This window comes from Anolis sagrei, chromosome 4, assembly GCF_037176765.1.
Source record: "Anolis sagrei isolate rAnoSag1 chromosome 4, rAnoSag1.mat, whole genome shotgun sequence".
Classification (NCBI taxonomy): domain Eukaryota; kingdom Metazoa; phylum Chordata; class Lepidosauria; order Squamata; family Dactyloidae; genus Anolis; species Anolis sagrei.
This window is the reverse complement of record NC_090024.1, coordinates 74,117,857-74,136,577: the sequence shown is the minus strand read 5'-3', so window position 1 is coordinate 74,136,577 and position 18,721 is coordinate 74,117,857. Positions and strand designations below refer to the sequence as shown.

Sequence of the window (18,721 nt, the reverse complement as noted above, 5' to 3'; positions counted from 1 at the left end):
GGTGCTTCATGCAGTTATGCCAGCCACATGACCTTGGAGGTGTCTATGGACAACTCAGGCTCTTTGGCTTAGAAATGGAGATGAGCCCCCCCCACCCCCCTCCTCCGAGTCGGACACGACTAGACTGAATGTCAAGGGGAAACCTTTACCTTTACAAATTATGTAAAATGTAAAGTGTCAAGAATATACAAGTTTACTTTCATGTAACAAATTTTGAGACCCTTTGAAATAACTGCCATGAAAATTTTCATATTTATATTTATGTGCTGCCTTCTGTTTAAACATTGTCTTTTATTTTAAAACAAAATATGCTCATAGACACACTTTTAGACAGTGTAAAGCACTGCTTCTTAAACTGTGGGTTCTGATCCTAAATGGGGTCTCCTTAACTCAATGTTGGGGTTATGAAAAATTTGGCAAAACTTCAAAAAGTTTCTGAATGCCACCCATTTACACAAATCTGTTAGCAACAACATCCAGTGTTTATAGTGGATTCAGCAGAAAGTGCTTGAACTGTACTCCACAAAAAGGAAAATTAGCCTATTTAGTAAACTTTGCAAAAGATAGCTTATTATCAGTACATATTTGGTTTTTATACCTATTTTCTATACCTATATATCTGAGGCCACATAAGCATTTCTTGGGCACAAAGTGGTCATGAGTGGAAAAAAAATTAAGAAGCCTTGGTGTAAAGTACCAGAAAAAAAGGCAAAGCATTGCAGAATTCAAAAGCTTTTATCTGACATCACAATGTGGGCAGAGAGGTAAACAATCAGAGGTACTGGATAGGATGTGCAACACTGTTGGAGCAACCCTGAAAGATCCTGCTACTGTTGTACTTAAATGGAACAAGTAGGGGGAGGCATTTTATAAAATAATAGATTTTAAAAGTATATCCACACTAGATAGTTTTAGCACATTGACAGTGTTTTTAGCCATCTTGGTTCTATCCAATGGAAACCTGATAATATACTGAGACAATCCTGCTTGTTCTGATATATGGATAAGATTTGTGGTCAAATGCAGTAGTATTTGACCACAAGGTTGGTTTTTAAGCAACTGATTTTAAAGTGGATATAAGTGATTTTAATGTTTGTGTATATTTTTGGTTTCATGTCCTGGCATTGAATGTTTGCCGTATACATGTTGTGCCCCTGAGTCCCCCAAGTCGCCCTGAATATAAATATTTTAAATAAATACATAATAGTATCTTAAAATTGGCTTGCCATTACATAGTACATCACACAAGGAGCTGATCCTAGTTAAATCCCTGTCTGTAGGAGCTGTATATCTGTCATACAGCAAAGTCTGTGTGAGAGTTAAATTCAAACAACTTGATTTTGGATAACCCATTACCATATCGTTTTATGCTTTGCCTAGCTTTTTTTCTAGTGGATGTTCCTAAAAATGGATGCTGGACCTCTAAGCTTCAAACTCAAACTTGTTAAATAGCCATGTAATGCTATTTGATTGTTTGTAGAACTAATGGGGTTTGATACCACTTCAACTGCCATGGCCAAGTGCTATGGAATTTGGAGATTTGTAGATTGGCTAAGCATCAGTTCTTTTTGGCAGGAAAGACAAAATGTGTTATTTATTTATTTACTTACGGCATTTGTAGCCCGACTTTCTCAGCCCTAAGGCGACTCAAGGCGGGTTACAGGTTGCAACAATTCAATGTCATACATTCATAAACAACACAATTAAAAGTGCAGTCACAAGATTTAAGAGCCAGGGCAGTTAAAATGGTGTCAAACTGCACTAATTCTGCAGTGTAGACACACCCAGAAAGTATCTGAAAAGGAGCTGCGACTGTATTTAGGTGAAGATAGAATTTCATTCATTCAGTAACTCTGCCTTATCTAGGTTTCTCACAATTTGAAGCCATATACAACCAGCCCTTTACATTTGTGATTTTGACTTTTGTAAATTTGATTATTCACATAATTGATCAATATGTTATCTCTAGAAATCTCTAGGTCCTCCAGTACATTAGATATTCTACCAGAAGTTGTGCTGGAGGACCTAGAGAGAATACATCTCTGATATTTCTTAGTCCTCCAGTAGTATTCTGTGGTCAACTTCAGGTGGAAGCTGACCTTACTTATGTACTTACTTAGGCGATCCCTCGTAGCCCGAGGATAATGGTCCTCCAAGTGTAATGTCTTGATAGTGGGTCCATACGTGGCTGTGGAGCCGTATTCTTGATCTATGTGTTCTCCTGCAGTGAGAACATCAGCTTTCAGGTGGAGGCTGACATTAGAGTTGCACTGGAGGACCTAGATGTTTTCAGAGAGGTGTTCTCTTAGGCAAAAAATAAGTTTTCTTTATTGATGGTTTTTCCACTTTTGTAGGGATTCTGTGGCTCTAACCCCTGCAAATATGGAGAACTGATTGTCATTGCATTGAGCCAAATGTAGTTACAGTTCTTTTTCAGCAAGATGGAGAATGAGGGAGTGGACAGTGCAGGGGTGTGGATTCAGGCTCCTTTACTCATGTATGGGAAAGAGCAAACACCTGAACGGGGCTTATAATACCTTCTGAAGTGGTCTCTCATTCAGGCTCTCTGTAGTCCCAGCACTAGTGGATTAAATGGTTTATATTACATAGGCTGGTTTGTACCATCATTAAAGAACAGCCACATTAGGGACTTGGGCATCTTATGTTTCATGACCTTTGAATAAATAACCTTGTTTGTATTGCTGCATACTGTTTCTTCAAAAACTGTCTCCTAAAATAAAGGACATCTGTTCACAGCTGGCAAGCATAGCATTGGGATCTCTCTGTATATATTGAAGGTGGGACGGAATAGGAGACTCAAAAATACTTAATTGGTGTCTGTGGCTGCCTCCCCATATAAAGCAAAGTTTATAGAGACAAGGAAAGACAGTTTGAGAATGTTATTGGTAAGGAACGGACAGAGCTTTTCTTTTTTGTCAGTTGTGCAATGTGATGCATTACACTGAAGTTCCATATAAATAGTTCAGCACTTTCCACCAAAATAAGCCGGGCCACAGTGACAGCTGAAAGGTTTGATTTCAGGTTCGATTTCTCCTCTCCAGGGATTTACTATGCCTGGCAGCTTTTGAAATTCAAAATACTCAGCTTAGGTTTCACATTTTATTTGCTATACCGAACTCTTGCCTTCTGAATTGTCTCCCCTGTATGATTTTTTAAAAAGAGTGTTCCATCTGTAATTAAAGGTAGTTCATTGTAGTTGAGATTAGTTTAGCTTTCATTTTGATTTTATACAATAGTGTGTATTATATGCAAAAGGTGCCACACATTCTGGTCTCATTTACCAACTAAAAGGACTAATTAGGGGTTGCAACCTTCTATTTTCTGGGAAAAACAATATGGCAAAGGGGAGATCAGCTTGGCCTGACACATCAACCAGAAAACGAATATCTGCAGAAAGGTTCCTTTATCTTTCTGTGTAAGAATGTCACAACCGACATTTTTTAAAGAACATGTGTAAGAAACTCACAACTGAAAGCTAGTGCCTAAATTTGCCTTCTCTCTCGGTTCTCGTTTCCTTTCATGTCATGACTTTCAGATTGCAAACCGGGGTGGACTTGCATTACTGATAACGTTGGTAAAGTCACTCTGGTAATCATTTTCAGCTAAAGAATAGAGTTAAATAAATAGGTGATATATATGCAAGGAAGTAATCTGGAAGTAACTATGAATGAGGTATATCTCATTTATTTGGCCATGAGTCCATTAGACTTTTCTCACATGGACAAGTGAATGTACTACCAAGATACAAAGTTGACTGGAATAACCTTTGTCAGGTGGGATGGCTCTAGTTGTAATAAAACAGCTCAATACCTAGAGGCATGTATGCATTATTTTAATAAGAATTGATAGGGTACTTTTGCCAACATTGGTTCTTCTGTTCAGGCATTGAGCTGACTGCATTCAGATCGAAAAGTCTAGGTGGAAAATCATGGGTGGCATGTAAGTACCATCTCAATATCCTCAAGCACCCAAGCTAAATTAGATCTCCATTCATTGAGATAGCTATGTACTTTCCTGTATATCCAGTTGGATTGCTATAGAACTGCAGTGATAAGGATTGAGACTGCACTCCCATTTGCCTAAGTCTTGTTGAACATCTTTATGGTGTCTTCCTCAGTCTTTTGCACTTGATACTAGAAGGCCTAACTTCTAAGTGCTTGGGGACTTTGGGGGTGGGGCTAACATTTGTATGCAAGTACACACATTTTAGCCTTCCACATGTTCAGATGAATGCCTGATTAGAGTTTCTGTTTGACACTCAGAACATAGACCTACTTGATCTGCAAGGATGGCAACCTTTTACCTTCCCTTAAATATCCAGAATGGCATCCAAAGTGGCCCATTAAAAATTGAAATGGCAGCTAACCCCTCCTTCTGACAATAGCCTTGTGTTTCAGTTTATAATTTATTTTGTAAGTGACTTGTTTGTTTGTTTTTTTTTTTTTACTTTTATTGCTTCCAGGGAGGTTGACAAAGCTTGAATCAAACAGCATAACAATGAATATACAAAACAGCAGAATCAGGCATATTCAACTGAAATAGAGAGCCATTCCCTAATTTAAAAGTGAAGGTTCGCAATATGCTGCATTATTTTATGTCCAACCATTTGTTATCTAGCTCAGTATTGTCTGTACTGGCTGAGAAAGCCTGACAAAGATGGGCAAGGACTACCTCAAGTGACATAAGGCTACCTAAAGCTATGCTGAACCCACATTGTTCTTGTCCTGGGAATGCTGGAAATTATTTAAGACTACTCTTATTTGACTTGCTTAGAAATAATATGGTGATGTCCCAAGGTTGGAAGAGATTTGGATCTGGCCTCACTTGACTTCTTATTCAATTCATCCCGACCATTTTCTTCCTCCTTGGTAGCTGTTCTTCCAACAAACCATAGTCAGCAGAGTAGTTTTGTTGGCACGATTACTGTGTTGACAGATCTCTGAAGTCAACCAGAAAGATTAGGCATTTACAGCAAAAGAGAATTTCTGTTGAACTAGGGACATTTATATCAGCAGAAGTTTGTATATCATCTTGGCTCTTGACAGCAGGCACATCTTTGGGTTAGATTTGTCCTCTGAAAGCACCAGGAGTTTCCCCCACATAGTTATTTACTTGCTAGATTGTCTTCAGAGGAAATGAGAATGGTTTTGATGCTTAGAAAACTACCTTTTAAAAGTAACAGGGTTATAATTCAGAGCTCCCAAAATGTATATCCTTACCATTATAATTACAGTTTTTTAAGAATAAGTCCTTAGTACCAAAACACATCTAAATATGTGCAGCATAAGTTAATATTTGTTTTAAAAATAAACATACACAAGTAAGGATAGAATAAAGATAATTTTAGAAAACAAAAAATGGATAAGTGAATGGTATGACAACATTCACAAACTTCCTCCATCAACAAATTGTCAGATTTTTAAAAAATGATTTAAAATATTATAGAAATAAAATACTGCTTTTTAAATGTAACACTTTTTTTTGTTTTAAGAACCAGTTGTTTAGAGAGCAAGGATTTTCTTTTCTGTTTTTTTACAAGTAGAATAATAAGAGGAAATGTGATGGTTTTAAAAAAGAGGTTTTTTGGGAGGGGGGAGGTTAACAATCTAGATTACGTTAGACCAATATCCTATATCATCTGTGGACACCTTCCTTCTTCTTGAACTTTGAGTAAATGTGAATACATTCATCCTTGAAGTGTTTAGCAACAAGGTGACAGCATGCTTCAGTGGCATGTGTCTTTAATGTGACTTCATGGGCGAAGACCTTAGTAAAATTCCACTTGATGGCATCATGTGGTTACATTTGTAGAAATAAGGAATTGCATCTGCTCCTAATTGACTCAGTGTGGAATTACAATTTTAATATCCAGCAAAGAAATGTCTATCCAGGTTAGCACCTTCACGTGGTTTGACAAACTTGCTTCTTGATGTTTAGTTAGAAATGATATTCTGTTTGGGATCCATTTCATTTTATGTGGCAGTTGACCTCTGTATTTGCGAGAGAATTCAAAAACTTTTTAGTGAAGGCTGTCTAAAGCCTGTCCTTAATACAAGGATGACAAACATTGAAGTCTAAAATTGTCCCGTGTACACTTTTGGTCTATGCTGTTGGGTAAGGTTTAGCCCTTCAGATATTTTGACCTTCACTTTCCATCAGCCCCCTCATTGGGACCAGTAATAAGTGATTTGTATTATTGTTATGTAATGTTATATTTATTATATAAATTATTGATATCTAATGAGAGCAAAGTACAATCAAATCATTGTGATTAATTCAAAAAAATGTAAATGGCAAGAAAGACTTTTAAAACCATTAAACATCCAGCAATTCAGAATTATGTACATGTGTAGATCTCTATAAAACTAGTTAGTTCCCAAATACTTTTGTAAAGAGGCATGTTTTTCATTTGTGTTGAAATAACAACAATACAGCTGCCAATCAGACTTTAAGGGGAGGGTAATATTCCATAGCTCCGGGTGGCACAGGGGGTTAAAGCGCTGAGATGCTGAGCTTGTTGACCGAAAGGTTGCAGGTTCGAATCCAGGGAGCAGCGTGGACTTCCGCTGTCAGGCCCAGCTTCTGCCAACCTAGCAGTTCAAAAACATGCAAATGTGAGTAGATCAATAGGTACTGCTCTGACAAGAAGGTAACAGCGGTCCATGCAGTCATGCCAGCCACATGACTTCGGCTTAGAAATGGAGATGAGCACCACACTCCAGAGTCAGACACAATTGAACTTTATGTCAGGGGGAAACCGTTACCTTTACCTAATATTCCATAACTGGGATGCCACGGCAGATAAGGCCTTCTCACATCCTATGACAGCATGTTACCCTGACTGATGGTCCACAAAAGAAGATCCCTCTAACTATAAGGTCATATAAGGTACTGATCTTCATCTTACAAGGAGTTAAACTAATGCCACTGTGTATTAATAATATGCATTGGATCGGTAAGATTTTACTCTCTTATCCATCTAAATCATTCCTATTGATTACCAAGTATACTGATACACAATAAACATATGGCAAAATAGATTAGCACTTTGCATCCACACAAAAGACAATTTGATTACTAAGTACATTGATAAACAATACCATATTGCAAAAAATAGATTAGCAATTTACATCCACACAAATGACTATTTGAAACATATATGACAGGATCAGAGGCATTGTTTGTTATTGGTTGTGCCCTGTATAAATATCCCATTCAGTGAGATTATATGATATGATGCTGATTCATTTACATTGCTAATAAGAATTGGATATGTCATTTGAAATGTTTTCTTTATGTAGTGAAAATGAAGAGCCTTGAAGAGAATCATCCTCTTGCTTTAACTACTTTGAAAGGTGCAGTGTCTCTTCTGCAGTTATATGAACAAGACGCTAATTGGGGACGTAGCATTTCATTTGCCTGTGGGGGAATTGTGATCGTATATTCTCATGCATCCAGGACATTTTGCAAAACACACACAGACCCAGAAATGTTCTTGAGACAAAAAGAGGATGGAAAGGGGACACTGTAAATAGTTTTTTCAACGCTTTATGTATGACCAGTCATCTCAGTCTTGTGATTTTGTGTGTTCTGTATCATTGATTATTATTATCTTCTGTCCATGGAATAATTCCTAATACGGGCTGTCCTTTTATTCTTCATATTAGAGTGGAAATGTAGTTTGGACATAATGGATTATTGATTGGTCTGAGAACAGCAGAGGCCCCAAGGCTCTGTCATCAATGGTACTCACTCTTCCATTAGAGAATGCATCGCTTCATGCAGCTCTTTGGGATCCAAAGCTGCAGAATATAAGCTGATAATTGTTGATCTTGTAACAGAACGGTTTTTTAGGGGCTGGGAGCCCTTCATTGTTGTCATGGGTTCCCCCTCCCCTTCCCTCCCTCCCAGTTGTCCAGAGAATGGCCCCTTTGTTTCGGTGGTAAGATAAGCTGAACCAGGATGTTAATGATGTATTTTAATTCGTTCCTTATAGTGCTACAGTGTAACCCATAAAATACATTTCTTTGTCTCTGGGAGGACAAGCATGGCCACTATACTGAAGCACAAAATATGTACTGAGTGGGAGACGGGCCCGTTTCTTTCGACAAGCCTTGTCAAAGTGCGCAAGAAGAATAAGCTCTTCACAGAATTGCTTTCCAAAGTGTTCTCTGTCTTGTGTTATGGACCTCTCTGCCTTTTCACTTGCTCTTTATGAGGACCTTCCCCTTGCTGTAGGTTTCCCTTCATCAGGGTGTTGTGACACGTTCAGTGCAGGTGTTCTTGTTGTGTGACGTCTTTTTGTGGGATCCATTGTCTCTAGTGCTGTTTGTCATAATCAGATCAGAGAGAAAGAGAAAACAAATCAACTAGCCAAGCTCTCCTGGAGCTATTACTGTCCACTTGTATGTATTTTATTTTGCCTTTTGTAATTACCTGGGCTTGGCCTCATGTTAGCCACCCCAAGTCCTTTCGGGGAGATGATGGCAGGGTATGAATAAAGATTATTATTATTATTATTATTATTATTATTATTATTATTATTTTGCTGAGGATGTGATCAATGGTTTCATCAGCTTCCTTGCACAGTCTGCATTTTGGGTCATCAGCTGATTTTTCGATCCTGGCCTTAATTGCATTGGTTCTGATGGCTTGCTCCTGGGCTGCAAGAATCAGGCCTTCTGTCTCCTTCTTCAGTGTTCCATTTGTAAGCCATAACCAGGTCTTCTCCTTGTCAACTTTTCCTTCAATTTTGTCAAGGAACTGCACATGCAGTGCTTTGTTGTGCCAGCTGTCAGCTCTGGTTTGTAGTGAAGCTTTCTTGTACTGGTTTTTTGTCTGCTGTACTTTGAGAAGTTGTTTCTTCTTCTTCTTCTTCTTCTTCTTCTTCTTCTTCTTCTTCTTCTTCTTCTTCTTCTTCTTATTATTATTATTATTTGAAACAAAGCAAGATTAGTCCACAGCAAACAAAATCACACTGCTGGTTGTTGCTGGACACTTCCCAAGTGTCGAGGACTATGTGATGTATTGGCAAATAATGCATGCAGATCCCAGTAAGGTGGTGTTTTGCAGCTGATAGATGGTAATTTTGTCAGCGCTGATTGTGTTTAAGTGCAGGCCAAGGTCTTTAGGCACTGTACCCAGGGTGCCGATCACCACTGGGACCACCTTGACAGGCTTGCGCCAGAGTCTTTGCAGTTCGATCTTTAAATCCTTGTATTGTGTCAGCTTTTCCAGTTGTTTCTCCTCAATCCTGCTATTGCCTGGGATTGCAACATCGACAATCCATACTTGGTTTTTTAACATGATGGTGAGGTCAGGAGTATTGTGCTCCAAAACTCTGTCAGTCTGAATTCAGAAGTCCCAGAGTAGCTTGACATGTTCATTTCTGTAAATAATAATAATAATAATAATAATAATAATAATGTATTAATTTTGCAGTGTTTGAATATTATTCTTCTATTTTGTTTCTATCCTGCTTGCCATCCAATGAGTTTATGGTTGTCTCTTCACTTCTTCTGCATTAAAATCTCTTGTGATAGTTTGGCTGAATATGAATGAGTGACTGATCCGAGGATGCATCTCTAGAATTAATGCAGTCCAACACACTTTAACTCATTGCTATAGGATCATGAAATGTGTAGTTTTGTGAGGCACCAGCACTATTTACCAGGAAAAACTAAAGATCTTGTAAAACTATACCTACCAGGATAGTCTTGGACTATGGCAATTAAATTGATGTCAAATTACATTAATTATACAGGGTTAGTCAAAATGAATAGGCCAATAAGAAAATTAATTGTACCCGAATTGGCCTATTCATTTTGACTAACCCTGTATAGTGTAGGTGCATCTCAAGGCTCAGTGAGTCTGATGGCTCAGTGGAGTTTTTGAACTGATCTCTCCACAAAGTTTAACATTCAAACCACTGGCCCAACCCCAGAATATTAAAAAGTGCAAATCTCTATTTACAGCAAAATAAAACAGGCGTCTGCTGTAACCTTTCAAACCGAAGCAAGCTGTTTTTAATGAGTGTTTTACTTATCTTTGGTCCTTGCCATGTTTTGTTTTCAAAGCGTTTGTCTCTTCCTCTTTTCTCTTTTCCTCTCCCTGATTTCGGTAACACCTCCTTTAATTTTGGATAGAAACAACAAATCCTGTTTTGTTGATCATGAACACAGGCTTTTTTTCTGCCTTGGATTTACAAAAAAAATCCCAAAAAATCCCAATGGAATTTAGTTTCACTGGCTTGTTAGAGGGGAAAAAATCAAGGCAAAGTCATGCTGACTTTTTCCTAGTGCCTGTGTTTACTTTGAAGGACGCAGACTGCTAGGATTTCCTGTGAATTCAAGGATATGCTTGCTATTTAAAGACAAGCAGCCCTTCCCCTTCGTTTTCCTGCTCCTGTGCATTAGTGGCTCCAGAATTACAGAGTGGTGTTGTTGTCTTTGGAAGTAAGTGCACTCCTAAAGGTGAATGAAGTTATCCATAAAAGGAGCAAAGAAAAGCATTTCTGGTGGATATTTGCCAGAGCAGGGAATCAAACGCTTATCATTCCACACGTAGGAGTTTTAGTTTTGCATCCAATTTTCATTCCCTGAAAGTGTGCAGAGTTTGTTTTTTTAAAATTTAGAATAGGAACGCTGCAATAAATGCTTTGGAAATGGAACAACAAGGCCAGGATCAAATTCTCAAGCAGCCCGTAGACTCGCTGGGTGGCCTTGAAGGCGTCACATTTAAGTATTACCAAACGTGCATGCATAGGATCAGGGGTTCAATTTTTTAGACATTTGTCCAAGGGAAAGAATATAAGACAGCGATCTTGTCAAGAACATGTAATTGTTCCCGTTGTGGGATAAGGACATTGCTGTTGCAAACCTTGGAAGTCTCCTACTGAAATGGAAAGTTTATTTTTAAACTCACTGCTTTAGTAAATCCACCCTGCTCACAGCCTTCATTATGATTTCAAGGTGATCTGTTTCAGAAGGTGATGGTGAATGAATGCCTAGATTCTTAAAACGTTCATAGCTAAGGATAATGAAATCCTAGAAATGTTTCTTTTTGGCCTTCACCACCTCAATTCTGCAAGATTTAGTTTCCCAAATCCTGAGAATATAGTATGTGTAAAACTGATAAATTTGGTGTTGGTGTTCACTATCAGTGTTCTATCATCCTTCTCAGCGAACGAGAGCTGTGCTGGGTGAACTGGTAGGAATAGTAGTCCAACACATCTGGAAGCTGTTTAATGGCACAGGGGAATACTGGGCATACTCAGTGTGCCTGCTACTAAATCATTTTTATATAAAGTTAAGGTTATTCCATATTCTTTGATAAATGTCAGCTAATTCATTAGCTGGGAAAATGCTCTGTAGCTCACTTTGATAGATACTATTAAAAATGTACTCAGTATGGCCGATAGTCAAAAGAATAAAGGCTAGAGAGCAGGACAGTTTTCAAAATAAGACAGTTGCTGTTACTGTGTCTGCATCAGGGCCTCAGAGAGTGGAATGAACCCTATTCCTGCTGTATTGTGGAAAGGTCCAAGTATAGAACTTGCTCCAGGAATGGTTGAAATAGGGATACATTCATCCTGACTGTGCAATTTGAGGAGTTGAAGTCCAGAAAAAAGTAATTAAGCATTATTAGTTGCTCTATCCAGTTAAGGTTTCTTGAGCTCCATGTCCCTTCCTTAAAGGGCCATCTCCCCGAATTGCAAATCAGTGTTCCCCCTTCTTTCAGGGGTCTCTTTCTTGGTTTACAGATATTAAGGCAGACATTTAAGTTCTCAGTAATATTCCATCCCCTCTTTTCCTCTCTGCCCTAACTGAATGCAAAGTTTATTTGCATTTTGAACTCAGTTTACAGCAACTGAAGTAATCTGAGGACAAAGGGGAATGTGAGAGGAAGGGTGGGAAACAGGGATGTTTTAAAAACTGCTGAAAAAGTGGGACAACAGAGGATTAATCGAGACTGCCTAGCCAATTCAGGACACTTAATTGTTCAGAACTGGGCGTAGCACAAAGGCTTACATTATACAATGCCATTTAAAGCAAATTAATTAAATGCACTATGGTGATAACATTCTGCCACATAAGTAATGGTTATCACTATAGGCTGAAGTCAAGTCTCATTGTTGACCTCTGTTCAGTGGCATAAAATTGAAGTATGAAGCGCATACTTAATCATAATACCATTTTAATATTAGCTAAAGAGCAGAGCTTGAAAATGTTATCCTCTTGGGTTGTGACTTTCAGAACTCTCGGGCATCCAATGGCTATGTTAGCTGGGGATGTTGAGAGCTGTTGTTCAAAATAATGGGTTGTTTTAGGTTTTTTGAGCTATATGGCCATGTTCTAGAAACATTCTCTGCTGACGTTTCGCCTGCATCTGTGGCAAGCATCTTCAGAGGTTGTGAGATTTGTTGGAAACTAGGAAAATTGGGTTTATATATCTGTGAAAGGTCCAGGGTGGGAGAAAGAACTCTTGTCTGTTGGAGCTAGGTGTGAATAGGTGGCCCACAACCTTTGAGGATGCTTCCCACAGATGCAGGTGAAACGTCAGGAAAGAATGTTTCCATACAGCCCAAAAGACCTGCAACAACCCAGTGATTCCAGCCATGAAAGCCTTCAACTATACATTCAAAACAATATTTGCAAATAATGTTGTTTTTCCTAGATGTTTTCTCAGAACTTGGGAGTTCCTCACTGTTGACACATTCTTGCTTTCTGCTTGGGAACTATTGCTTCAGAACACTTAGAGATTTTTTTGCTAACTAACTACCATAACCCTTTTTTATTTTCTTAGTGAGAGTGGTTGAATGGGGCAGGAAAATAGTTTTATCTTAAAACAGAAATGGGAATTCTCCCTCTTAAGCATTCAGCATGCAGATGGTATACCTGGGGGCCCAAGGATTCTTCAGAGAGTCAACTAAGCAAAAAGCTGCTTTCATCTTCAAAAACAGAACAGAGACAAACTCAAAACAGTCTTCTATAACTTTGCTGAACATGATTGTACTTGTCAAATAGTGGAAATCATGTTTCTGCTAGACGTAAAGTGTCTCAATTCTTTGCAGTGGGATTTAAACAGCCTAAGTGTGTGCCAATTTGTATCTTGTGTGAGCCCTGTGAAAGCCAAATGTTTGCTGCAGAAGAAAATGTAAAATGCTGCCTCTGTTGAATTCAATTATAACACTATCCCCCACTGATTTTAATGTGGCAGGATTTCACCTAATTTAGTTTAGCTCATTCACTGTGAATACAACACCTAATCCTGCTTGCATTAGCAAGGATGTCGATGTCTGCATTAGCAGTTATCTAAGCACAGTATTAGTTCGACTGCCAGTTTAATTGGCCTATTTAGAAAACTTATGTAGTTACCTTGTTGTATTTCTCTTATATACAAATATGATGTTTCATTTACTAGTGACAGCTAGGCCTTAGATGCCATTTTCAACAAGGACGGAGTGCAGTACTTACGCTACAAAAGCCCTTTATCTTTAAGCAAACAACAGTTGGACTGTTTTTCATGAAATTATAGATGTTTATAAAACCACAGACTTAAAATGTTACAGCTTCTTTAAGAAATGGCTTATTCACTTGAAATGACATTCAGTTGAAGTGCTCACTTGAAATGAGACCCTTTTTGGTTTGGAAAGGAAAAAATGAAGTTGGATTTTTTAAGACATATTTTTGTTTTTAGTAAAAACAAATGACAGGCGCACACATGCTGTTTCCCATGTACATTACTGTTCCAGAAGTATGTATAAAGTTTCCTGAGCATAACAATTTTATGAATATATAGACTTCAATTTCAGAGACAACACAGTATAAATTAACCATTTGGTGCAGATAAAAATATAATCTTGATAGAGACTTAATGTGAGTGATAAAAATAAAGTTTTTTCTTAAGCGAAAAGAATGTTTTTTTAATACTCTGTTGTATTCTTTGTTTTGGTTCCAGGTTCCTTTTGCCATCTCACTCAAAAGCAGCAGTGAATGCTTGTAACCCAAATGCCTTCTGGTGGAGGTAAAACCCAGAAAAAAGAATGAAGACGTAAAGTCTCAATCAGCAGAAACTCCTAGTTTCCTCGCCCAAACAGACTTATTTTGAACATTTGGACTGATGTGGCTATAGTACAAATGGACTGTACTACAAGTCCTAACATGGAACTGCGAAGACCCTCCAGTCCTCACAAAATGCATAATAACGACATGGACGCAGATGGGGGTATCTTACACAGCTGTTGCATCTGTGGCAAAAGTTTTCCTTTCCAGAGCTCCCTCTCACAGCACATGAGGAAGCACACAGGGGAGAAGCCATACAAGTGCCCTTATTGTGACCACCGAGCTTCGCAGAAGGGCAACTTGAAGATCCACATCCGGAGTCACAGAACTGGCACCATCAGCCAGGAGAGCGAAGTGGAGATGGGTGGGGAGGCACAGCTTAGTGAGACCACTGTCTCTGAAGGCCTCGATGGTTGTACCAGCCCAACTAAAAGCACTTCTGCCTGCAACAAGATACTGAATGGAGCCACACCCATAGAAGATGGCAAGATCTTGCTCAGAAGTAGCAAGAAAGAAACAGGGGCAGAGGCTCAGGTTGGGGAGGAGGGTAAGTTATGTATTTTCCAGTGCACCTTTTGCAAAAACAAATTTGAAGAGAAAAAGGAATTGGAACAGCACATTCATCAGGTCCACAAGCCTTTCAAATGTAGACTGTGCAACTACATGACCCTAAAACAGGAGACACTGCTAAACCATATAGAACGGGACCACATTACCACTCAAATTCCCAATGGGAAAGTGCATGCTGAGAATAGCAAGAGTGAGTCAAGTGCAGGAGAGTTTCCATGTGAGGTCTGTGGACAGGCCTTCAGTCAAACATGGTTTCTCAAGGCTCACATGAAGAAACACCGGGGGTCATTTGACCATGGGTGCCATATTTGTGGCAGGAAATTTAAAGAGCCCTGGTTCCTCAAAAACCACATGAAATCCCATGGCCCTAAATCTGGGAGCAAAAACAAGCCAAAAAATGAACTAGAGCCTATGGCCACAATTAATGATGTCATTCAAGAAGAGATGATTGTGGCTGGTTTGTCCCTGTATGAAGTGTGTACCAAGTGTGGAAATCTGTTTACAAACATGGAAAGCCTAAAAGCACATAATTCTGTACATTGTAGATCTCCAGGAGCCCATGGCGATCCTAGAGCTGAGAAGCTAGTGGATGGAGATCTTGACCCATGTATAGCAAAGCAGTTTTTCCTCCAGTATTTGAACTTGAGGCCATCTGTAGGAGTAGATGGCATTCCAAGGCCCCAGTCAGGGAAGAGGGTAGCTGAGCTTGATCCTGTTAATAGTTACCAGGCTTGGCACCTAGCTACCAAAGGAAAAGTTGCAGAGCCTTCTGAGTATGTGAAATATTTTGGATGGGATGAAATCCTGGCTGATGCAGATGTCACTTACGACCGAGACAGAAGGGAATATATACTAGTCAGCCAAGAGAAGCGCAAGCAAGAGCAGGACTCATCCAGCTCTTCAAGTAATCCGAAGAAGAAGAACTGTGCCAGTGGACGTTCAGAGAAAAGCAATAGTATGCAGTCAGGAGACAGCTGTAACCTTGGCCAAGATGATTTAGAATACAGACCTTCTTCACGGCAAAGCAGAAGGGCATCACAGAACAAGTCCACTGAGTGCTTTGAATGTGGGAAGATTTTCCGCACCTATCACCAAATGGTGCTTCATTCCCGTGTGCACAGGAAAGAACGCAGAAGCTTCACTGAAGGTGGGACAACAGCTCAGCGGGATCAATATGGCTCAAACAGCGAGGATGGTGATTCAGGATCTGTCAGTGGGCCAAGCACACCAAGTTCTGCTTCTGCACCCGAAGATTCAGTCACTTCTGGAGTAGGGGAGGAGGGACCTGAATACAGTTCAGAGGAACATGAGCCATCACCATGTAAGTATCTACAAACATTTTCTTCATTTCCTATTTCACTGTCTTCCCTTCTTTTCTTTTTTGGTAAACAAAACTTTTTCCTAATAAGGCTTATTGATGGGCTTTGTCCAAAGTCTTAAAGCTAAGGGAAATTCTCAATACCACATATGAATTCTACAATATCTATGACTTTCTCAAAAGTTTTTGGATCACTTATAGGATGAACACTAAATTAGTTGTGCCTCAGGCATGTTGAAATCAGTTTGAAAAAGTATCCGTATTTGATTCCAATTTCATTTTTTCAGTGCCAGTTAAAGCCAGAGCACCTGTTGTAGATTTGGTTGTTGGCTAGATTCAGGTCTCACCTTTCTTCCCCTAAGATCAAGATTTTATGCATGGTTTTCTCATACTTACTTTATTCTTACAAGTGGTTAAGAGACTGTGACTGGGCCAAGGTCAGCCAGTGAGTTTCATGGCTGTATGGGGATCTTGAACCTACGTATCTCAAATCTCAGTCCAGCGATCTTAGGACCAGATCAGTGTTTCCCAAACTCTGATCTTCAAGGTGTTTTGGACTTCAGTTATCAGAATCTGTGATCATTGACCAAGGTAGCTGAGGCTTTTGGGAGTTGAAGTCCAAGACACCTGGTGGACTAGAGCTTGAGGATCATTGCTGTAGAGCAAGGATAGGCAGTTGCATAGCAAGTGGGGAGAATTTTCATTTCTCCTTCCCAGCATGCAGCAGTAGTGCATGAGTGGAGTAGTGGAGTGAACTCTTCTAGTTCCCATATATATTCCACTGCAAACATTTTCAGTGTGTTTTTTTCCAGCAAGGGATTTGGAGTGTTCATAGAATCATGGAACCATTTATTAGGGAGTGGGGAAGAAAATTGCCATGTTTACGAGTGTTCAGAGTATGCTATCAGCAATTTTGGAATCCAAATCACTTGAAAATCACCAAATTGGGAGATTTGGGGGAGCACTGTGGTTTTTGGGTAGCCAGAGAAATTCTGTTCAGGGTTTGCATGAAGTCTGTGGGCAACATCGCATAAACAATCAATAAATGTATTTGTATTCTGCCCTATCTTCCTGAGGGGACATCCCTGCTGTATGATGAACGGAAGGGTCTCATCATACCTTTCCATTGTTGGAGGTCATAGAGATACCTAGAGAGAACATTTTAACCAAATCTGCAAATAATCAAATCTGCAAAAATCAAACTTGCAAATATGTCTAGTGCTGGGATACAACTGTGTTTCTGCAATTATTGTCATGTACTTGTAGCATTCTTTTGCATCACAGCTACAACTATTGGTTTCATCACCAGATTTCACAATGATTTCTACGATACACTGCAACATTATTATTATTGTGTGCCCTCAAATAATTTCTGATCCATAAACACCTTAAAGTGGACTGCAGTTACTGGGCTTTGTTTTGCAAAATTTGTTCAAATGGGATTTGCTACTGGCTACCTTTGAAGTGAGAGGGTGTGACTTACCCAAGATCATCAAGTGGGTTTCCACAGTTGAATCATGGATCTGGGCAAGACATCAGGAGGAAGTGCTTCTGGAGCACGGCTGTACAGCCTAGAAAACTCACAGCAACTCACAGCATGATTCCGGTCATGAAAGCCTTCAACAACGCATGGTGTTCTTGGTTTCCACCTCCATGGTTTACAGTCATCATCTTGGAGCTTCCAGCTTTCCCCTTTCCCATCTGGTCTTTTGGATTGGGTGATTGTAAATAATTGGTTTTAAGGTTTTATTATGTTTTAATGATCGTTTTCATGCTTATGTTTTCATTATGTGTGTTTTGGCTTCTAATTGTTGCCTATATATGTAAGTCGCCGTGCGTCCCCTACAGGGTTGAGAAGGGTGGAGTATAAATCCAGAAAATGAATAAATAAATTGGGATTTAAACCCTGGTCTCCCAGGGTCTTAGTCTGGTAATGAAACCACAGCACATGGTCTGAATGTGGTCATGCAAAATACCATATTTTACTGTATAGGTGTTGCACTCTTAATCCCTTTTTTGGATGAAAAGAAGGGGTATGTGACTATTACACAATGAAAAATTTACCAGCTAAAATGATCAAGTGAAGCTTGATAAGTGAAAGGGGACAGATGTGTAGGCAAGTGAAGCTTCACTCCTTCAGCTGCCCCTTTTCTTTGGTGCTATGGGGCTTGACTCTTTTGGTAGCCAAGTCAAGCCCATAGCGCCAAAACGGCAGTTACACCCTTCATTAATTCACCTGGGTGAGTTAACTAAGGGTGCGACTGTTATGTGAGGAATTCTAAAATTCCATTTTTTCCATCTGGAAAATGAAAGTGTAGTTATTATGTGATGAAATAACGTAATATATAGTGTTGTGTGAACCCAGGAGAAAAACCTCTTATGTGCTTCTTTTCTTGCATTTTGCACAGTAGGAAAACAAACTGCAGATAACAAAAAAAACATTGTTTAATTAACTAGTACAAGCAAGCTATTAGCCAGGTATAAACAGTAGTTGAGAAATCTTAGTCGCTCTTTTGCTAAACTTGGATGAAATGCAAGCAGAAGCAAGTTCCTTCGTGGACTGAGTAGACATGATGGCAGCAGAACTGAGTGTCAGAACATGAGCTGAGCAATTCAAGCATGAGTGGGAATAATTTCTCAGTCAAAATCAGGTGAAGAAAGATTCTGCATTCTGGGTTCACCAGAAGCTCCTCAAAACTGTCTCCTTTGTGCTCCCCCCGCCCCAGTGAAGCTACACTGGTGAAGAAAA

At 39.3% G+C, this 18,721-nt stretch overlaps 1 protein-coding gene across 4 annotated transcripts in view; it reads left to right on the top strand.

The window, feature by feature from the left end:
* ZNF516 (zinc finger protein 516) overlaps positions 1–18,721 on the top strand; it is a 140,621-nt gene that overhangs the window by 59,509 nt on the left and 62,391 nt on the right. For all 4 annotated transcript variants that reach the window (XM_060774967.2, XM_060774968.2, XM_060774966.2 and 1 more), the window contains exon 2: positions 13,981–15,975. In XM_060774967.2, coding sequence (XP_060630950.2) covers positions 14,160–15,975 — 1,816 coding nt within the window. In that variant the 5' untranslated portion in view covers positions 13,981–14,159. The remainder of the gene's footprint in view (positions 1–13,980; positions 15,976–18,721) is intronic.